The 8,132-nt window shown below is 31.1% G+C and overlaps 1 protein-coding gene across 1 annotated transcript in view; it reads right to left on the bottom strand.

Moving 5' to 3' along the window:
• Positions 1-5,158: 5,158 nt before the first annotated feature.
• Positions 5,159-8,132, bottom strand: part of LOC106473908 (focal adhesion kinase 1-like) — a gene marked incomplete at its 3' end in the record, with an annotated part of 25,408 nt that continues 22,434 nt past the window's right edge. Inside the window, exon 11 of the mRNA XM_022402314.1 lies at positions 5,159-5,264. Coding sequence (XP_022258022.1) covers positions 5,159-5,264 — 106 coding nt within the window. The remainder of the gene's footprint in view (positions 5,265-8,132) is intronic.

Raw genomic sequence — 8,132 nt, 5'->3', positions numbered from 1 at the left:
TTTTCCTACTTATTTGTTCAGCTTTTATAGGTCCATAAAATGGACACAACATCTATAAACTTTTGGTATAGTCGTATCCCTGATAGTTATGACTTTTACAAGAATTATAACGACAATCACAAATTTGTAAAATGTAATCCTTACTTTGACCTACAGGTAAGTGTACAAAGCTGCCAAAGGAGGGATTAAATTTTCTAAATTTGTGATTGTGGCTTTAATTCCTGTTCCATTACTTTTTGTAGCAAGATCCCTACATCATTTTAAAATTCATAATGTTTAATACTCTTATTTGTTTACTTTTTATGATATACTTGTATAAAGTATATACTTTATCTTTAGAAACTATTGTGTGTCTGTAGCGCCATCTGCTGGGTTGAAAAGATATTTATGTACATGTATGATATGTTTACCATTTATATTATACCTATAAATATATATATATGGATTTTTATTGGACTATCAAAAGCGGATACCCATAGATCAGTCAAGTAAGCTGGAGAAATTTGTTGAGATAGTCTGAACCATCTTAGGGCTAGCCCCACTGACGTGATAAGGGAGGTATGAAGTAGATGAAAAAGTTGCTGTTTTAGAAATTTTTGTCTAGTTATACTGTAAATGTTAGCGACCTTTTTAGCGTATTATTAGTATATATGTTCATAATACACCGTACCCAATACTTTGAATGGTCAGTTTTTTGCTTAAGAAATTGATAGGGTGGTTTGGTGATCCCTACTATTAAGTGCTACCATACTTAAAATAAGGTGTATCATCATCGATGCAGTTCAATCAAAGTATTTTGTTTCACTAGTTGAAGAATGTATAATAAATTTCGGGGTATTATTCATTACTGAATGTAGAACAGCTTTTGTTTTTGTGTTTTTAGGCATGGATCTTCACCTAGAAAAAACAGCCCAAGTAGCCCTATACAGATCAAGGACACATCAGCCTTTTCAGGTAAGTTATTTGAGTAGTAGTTAATGGAGTTAACTTAAGTTAACCTAAAACTTGTAGATTCATCTTAAAATGTATAGAGTATCTTCCATAGTACCTATTTTGTGGAGTACGAAACATTAAACACTCACCTTAACAATTAAAAACAGTGACTACAAGTCTGAAAGAAAAGCTGTTGAAACTTGGAAATCCATTAATGCCATAAAAAAAGTTGATACCATAAAAAAATGAAAAAAACCACAAAAAAACAGTTAATACAAGTCTGAAAAAAACTGTTGAAACTAGTAAATTCATTAATGCCATAAAGAAAATTTGTGATACTATAAGAATTAAAACCAGTGACTACAAGTCTTGAAAGAAAAACTGTTGAAACTAGTAAATTCATTAATGCCACAAAGAAAATTTGTGATACTATAAGAATTAAAACCAGTGACTACAAGTCTGAAAGAAAAGCTGATGAAACTTGAAAATCCACTAATACGATAAAGGAAATGCTCACAAGGTGATTTTTATATGAAGTATAGAAATACTAATTATAATCTTACAGTTTTTACATTTCATTTGCATAATCTCTAAAGCCTCGTAAATGAATATCAAAAGTTTGTTTAAGGTAAATGTTTATGTTTTATTTTCTCTACTATATCATTAACTCTAGCTATTATTATCAACGTACACTGCAATAAAATGTTTAAAATTAAGAAATGGAAATATGTACTTACTTTCATCGAAATATCTTCTTTGGTTCACGTCTTCACTAATAATTTAAATTTAATGTTTTGTTTTCCTTACCTGTTCTTTACCCTTTATGATTTCTGTCAACACACGCCAATGGCATTCATGGGCAAAAGAATGGCTTGAACTACAGAGTTACTTTATCCTCAGCTAAATCTTTTTATTTTTACTCGCTTGGTAATGTTAACACTGTAAGCCTTTCTGAGTGAGGTGAAGCTTTCATTATTTTACAAAAATTATTAAATTTCAAATATGGATTTTAAAACACAAATAATGCATATGAACTGAAACAAAAAAAGTAAAACTTAAATACAACTTAACTACCTAAATATAAAATATTTAGGTGAGAAACAACCAAAGTGCTATCGTGGATAAAGCAGCCAACGATACTACAAGCAATTACATTTACCTGATGATGACAACTTGGCACCAATTTCACAATAATCATTATTTTAATTATAGTGTAAAATGAGCTCTTTGTAATGACTATAAACATGTGTCACTAGTAAGTACATGTTGGCTTCTAAAGCTCAAGGATATGTATACTAGTTGAGTGTGGCACCCATCAGCAGTTGACAAAATTTATTGCTTGTTTCTACTGCATTCAGCCAAAGAACTTTGAAACATACATGTCAATGGGGGATATTAATGTACTTACCATCTAGACATATATCTACATGACTGGTATTATCTGATTCAAAATAGTGACTGTAAAGTTGAGATCTTTCAACAGATCATGAAAACAGAACTGAAGTTAAAGTTTTTGGTTTTTTTAAAAGGTTTCTTTTGAAACAAGGGAATTAATACTTATATATCATATATTATAATGTTAATTTCATTGATGTATTTGGATAGTAAAATTGCATAATTAAATTCTGAATGTAACTCAGTGACTTACACAGAAAGGAGTTTAAAAAAAACCAAATGCAAATAACTACACTAAATGACCGCACAACTTGAGGGAGGACTTGTTTCTATTCTTTTCTCTTTGTTACAATGGCATTATGCTCCTCGGTGAGGACCACACCCCTTTTAGCATTGTCATTTACCACATATTAGTGTTGAACAGTCTGAAGTACTTACCAGTAGTCCTCACTGAGCTCCCACGACTCAAGGTCGTAATCCAGAAATACAGATGGAATTTCAGGGCATCAGTAAAGGGAATACTCTAGAATATTCCAGAATGTGCTAGAATATTTTATAATAATATGCTAGAACATTCCAGAATTATTTAGGTATCCATCCTTTGTCTGGGTTATGAAGTTAAAATAAATGGGTGAATGGATGCTATGATAACACAAAAATTCTAATTTTCATGTAATTTATTTATAACATAATGTATTATTACAGTATTCATTATTACCTCACCAAAAGTTTTGTATATGCTTTAAAAATTCAATATGTATATACTTAAAACATGGTATACACTGTGTGATGGTCAGGGTGACTTTGTAGGAAGAGGTAGCAGACAAAATGGTGGCAGTTTCTGTTGTCCGCTTTCAACACCCAACTCTTCATGTTCTTCCACAGTGTTTCACATGATTAATTAATTGATGGTCATTGGCCTCAGAAGTATCTCACCAGCCGAAGTTAAAAGGTCACAGGTCAAAGTAAGTATAACTCAAAAAAACAACTCTTCGTATCAATCTTATGGTGGAGTAGAAACTGAGTTTATGTATTATTGAAATACTGATGGCAATTCTTTTTCACTGCATTCCTTCAAAGAGAGTGGTAGCATACACTCCAAGATGTATTCAAGACATTTGTGTGCCTTCCCCCAGTGTAAGGATGTTGTGCCAACTATGAATGTAGTTAACATTATCTTATATCAAAGATAACAAATGGCCAATAACAGCAACGTTAACTTGCTCCTTGTTCCAAACTTTCATCCCACAAAGTTTGTTTGAGATTGGGCCCAGTGACCTAGGAGTAGTTAGATAACGGACAGACAGATATTCTTGAGCAGCCTTTAAATGTTATTCAATGTGGATAAAGTTAGGTGTGAATTACTTATCTATACATTGGGGAGGTGAGAATGTCGTAAATCAAAACTTCTAAAATTAGGACCACCCTAATGCTGCTGATCAGAATTTTCTTTCATATACTTATTCGACAAATGGATAAACACAACTAGAGAAAGTTGTTACCCATTTTTTATGAACATGTTAATATCCAAACATATTATTACTTGGTTTTTTAAACCTTCAACAAACCATAAATATTAAACATTGCCACATTACTGCAATTATATAAAGAACCATTTGATGATATATGAATAACATATTCGCCCAGAAAATTCATAGTTAAATTTTGTGTTATGTTACCTGCAGGGGTAGAGTAATCCCCTTCCTCATCCACAACTTCAGCATAATCTTCTAAAGAAATATAAAACAATTCCAATTTAAAACATTTGTTGTCAAGTAAATACAAAAACAACAATTTGTATTTGTGTAAAAAAAAACTCAACCAAAAACCACACCCATTTACTCAATAGTTATTAATATATAGAAAGAGAAATACATATTTAGCTACATAAAATTTTAAAGAAAATAATAATATTAATAATAATAATAAAGAAAAAACTGAATAGCCACTAAAGTTTTATTTGTAGTTTTCAAATACCATGGTTTAGGGTTAATGTTTTAATTTTGTACCATTTTGGAAAATATAGATACAAGTGGTTGTCTCAAAGCACATAAATAATTGTATTTAACTTTCTTCTGTTTCACAGCACATTGCATGACAAACTTAAGGATATAACGTTACTTATACAGAAGAGATTTTGATTTGGACACCTAATTTCTGTTTAATCTCTTTAGATGAGAAAACTGTTCTTATAATCACATTTACTTTATGCCATTAATGAATTTATTAGTTTCAACATCTTTTCTTTCAGACTTCTAGTCACTGTTTTTAATTCTTATGGTATCACAAGTTTTCTTTTTGGCATTAACTATATCAAAATGATTTACAAACATCACTAGTACATTACGTAGCACTCATGAAATTAAAATAGTGGATGAAATTGTTTGAAACTTCACAAGAACTTCCTTAAAAGTATCTAGTTTCAGAAAAATAAAATATCTAATTTTGATTTTTTCAATTATTACTAATAAAAATTGTTTGGTGTAACTTTTTTGTAGTTATTTGGTGTAACTTTTGTGTAGTTATTTTTACTTTCTACTGTTAGGAAAGAGTCTTCTATGATCCTAAGTGATCTGACTGTTTCAGTAACAACACAGCATACTTGAATACAACCCACCTTACCCACAAGTGATCTGACTGTTCCAGTACCAACACAGCACACTTGAATACAACCCACCTTACCCATGAGTGATCTGACTGTTCCAGTAACATGTTTTGATACCCATCTAGACCAACGATGTTTGGGTAACTTTAAAATTACTCACTCTGCAGATATTAAACAGTTTTTAGAAATTAAAGTTTCAGCAGTAAGAACTTTTATAGTACCAACCTTGCATTTGTATGTTCCCTTGTGAACATCACCAAACTGTCCTTCTCCAATAATCTCTCCAAGACAGATTCGTAATCGGCATAGCTCATAATCTTTACCTGTTAAGAGTATCAAATATTATTAATTATGAATATTATATGTTGTTACATACTGACAATAAAACAAAGAAAGTGGCCAAAACAAGAGAAATTAGTTTTAGGAATGGAAAAGGAATCCCCTTCTTCTCAAATCTACAAGCTTCATCTAATGTAAAATCTAAAACATCTTGAAATGATTCTTTATATGGATATTTACAAGAATCTCTTTAAATGCACGGCAAATATCATTTTATGTAATTCTTCCTTTTCTTGGTAAAAATAATTCCTATTTTCATTCTCTATAACTTAGAAAATGTTTGAATGTGTTTTTCTGGAATACAATAGGTAATAAAAGCCTCTAAACTGAAAATATAACTTATCAAATAAAATATCTATTAAATTAATACCTAACAAATTAAAGATAATTATAGCAAGTACACCTAGGGAAACATAGAGAAATCTATAGCAAGGTAAAAATTACAGCCAAAAATATTGTTAACAGCAAAAGTACCAAACTGATGAAAAATTACATTCTTTATAAGTAGAAACGTAAGAAAATTATATTTAATTAACTATTCTGATGGCCATGTTGATTTCGAGTTTTGCTTTCAGTACTTAATTTACTGTGATCAGAAGTTGTTATTGTTATTTTTAAAAAAAAAGCTTGTTCAAATCCTACGATTCACTTCCACTAAGTCCAACATGCTGGTTAGGGTGGTCTTTGTTTGTAAGTAAAATTTCAGGTTAAAAATTCAAAATCTCTTACCCCCTAACTTTGTTCCAATGTATAAAACAACAAACATCAAACTTTGTCCATTTTGGACTATATTTAGAGGATGCTCAATGAGGTTGAAGTTCTAGACTGTAGTAGTCTAGTACCATATATATTACAAAAACATTTGTAATGTGTTATAAATGATTTATTTAAAGCATATTATTATTTTATTGCACTTACAATAGTACACTTACATAATCATATGATTTTTGTGTAGTTATTTGGTGTAACTTTTGTCTAGTTATTTGGTGTAACTTTTGTGTAGTTGTGGGTAAGGTGGGTTGTATTCAAGTGTGCTGTGTTGTTACTGGCCTTACCCATGAGTGATCTGACTGTTTGGGTTGTATTCAAGTGTGCTGTGTTGTTACTGGAACAGTCAGATCACTCATGAGTAAGGTGGGTTGTATTCAAATGTGCTGTGCTATTACTGAAATAAACAGAGAGTAAGTTGTAGATGTACTAAAACTTGTGTTATAACTGAGCTTGTATTGTTAGTGAAAGAAACAGAAAGTATATTGTGTGTTTATGGTTGACAATTTTAGAGTATGTTGTTACTGAAACAATTGTTTCACGTACATTGAGTATTAGTACATGCTGTGTTATGTCAGACAGTTGCCTATGGGTGTAAATTGTGTTTTAATAGAAATGAATAGAAACCCTATAACCCGAGTGCTTTCGAGAGATGGACCTTTCTTCTTCAGGGGCAAACTGGGAATTGTGTTTTAAAGTACTCTGTAGTGGTGTTTTTCAGACATTATGAAAGTCACTTATGGGTGTAAATTGAATTTTAAACTACACTGTAGTTGTGTTTCTCAGACAATTAGAAAGTCACTAGTGGATGTTAACTGAGTTTTAAAGTGCTCTATAGTGATGTTTTTGAGACAACTAGTAAGTCGCTTGTCGGCTGGTGTAAATTCAGTTTTAAAGACCTCTTTAGTGGTGTTTTCCAGACAATCAGAAAGTCACTTGTTGGCTGGTATAAACTGAGTTTTAAAATGCTCTTTAGTGATGTTTTCCAGACAGTCAGAAAGTCGCTTGTCAATTGGTGTAAATTTAGTTTTAAAGTGCTCTATATTGGTGTTATTCAGACAATTAGAAAGTCACTTATTGGTGTAAATTAAATTTTAAAGTTCTGTATAGTGGTGTTATTCAGACATTCAGAAAGTCTCTTGTGGATGTAAATTGATTTTTAAAGTTCTCTATTGTGGTGTTTTTTAGTCATTCAGAAAATCACTTGTGGCTGTAGATTGAATTTTTAAGTGCTCTGTAATGGTCTTTTAACTGTGTTGTTGCTTCTATGCATTGAAATATACCATGATCTCTGTGAGAGAATGGAAGGAGTCATTTTTGGGTGTTGTTTTGAATAGAATGTGCCACACATAGGTGTAAGATGTACGCACTTGTTTCTACAAGATGGGTGATATCTGATGTGGAAATTCCATTAAAATTTTGCTTCAACAAAACTATTTAGTTTCAACTAGGTTAAGTTGATAATTGTAATTTTATTTAAATCATCTAACCCTCGAGTTACTGAATTGCTTACAAAATATTCATTACTGGTCCAACTCTATTTCTGTTTCTATTAGTGAATATAAAGGGAAAAGGCTTTAGTGGGAATTTGTTACAGACCATCAGATGATACTGATGAAATTAGTGAGAAACTTTACAATGAAATTAAAATATCATCTGTTAATGAAGTCATAATTATAGGTGATTTTAATTTCAGGCATATAGATTGGGAAATATTAGAATCAAACAGTGAGGGAGAAAGGTTTTTGGAAACTGATCAGGATGGCTTTTTTCACCAGTTAGTCAAGGAACCAACTAGAAACAATGCTATTTTAAACTTATTAACTTCTAATACAGAAATGATTGAGAGGGTGGAAATTGGGGAACATCTGGGTGCAAGTGATCATTGCTTTATTAGGTTCAATGTTCTGCTGCATATGGAGATAAGGAATAATGATATTTTGGTTACAGGTTTCAAAAAAGCAAATTTTGAAGGGATGTGACATGAGTTATCTGTTGTGAATTGGGCATTTGAGTTGTTTGGAAACACTGATCAGATGTGGAAAAGTTTTAACTATTCAATGTAAACATATTCTTTATAGAAAGTAAATGG

The sequence above is a fragment of the Limulus polyphemus genome, unplaced genomic scaffold, assembly GCF_000517525.1.
Source record: "Limulus polyphemus unplaced genomic scaffold, Limulus_polyphemus-2.1.2 Scaffold6616, whole genome shotgun sequence".
Classification (NCBI taxonomy): domain Eukaryota; kingdom Metazoa; phylum Arthropoda; class Merostomata; order Xiphosura; family Limulidae; genus Limulus; species Limulus polyphemus.
The sequence above is the reverse complement of the archived record's forward strand: the minus strand, read 5'-3'. Positions and strand labels throughout refer to the sequence as shown.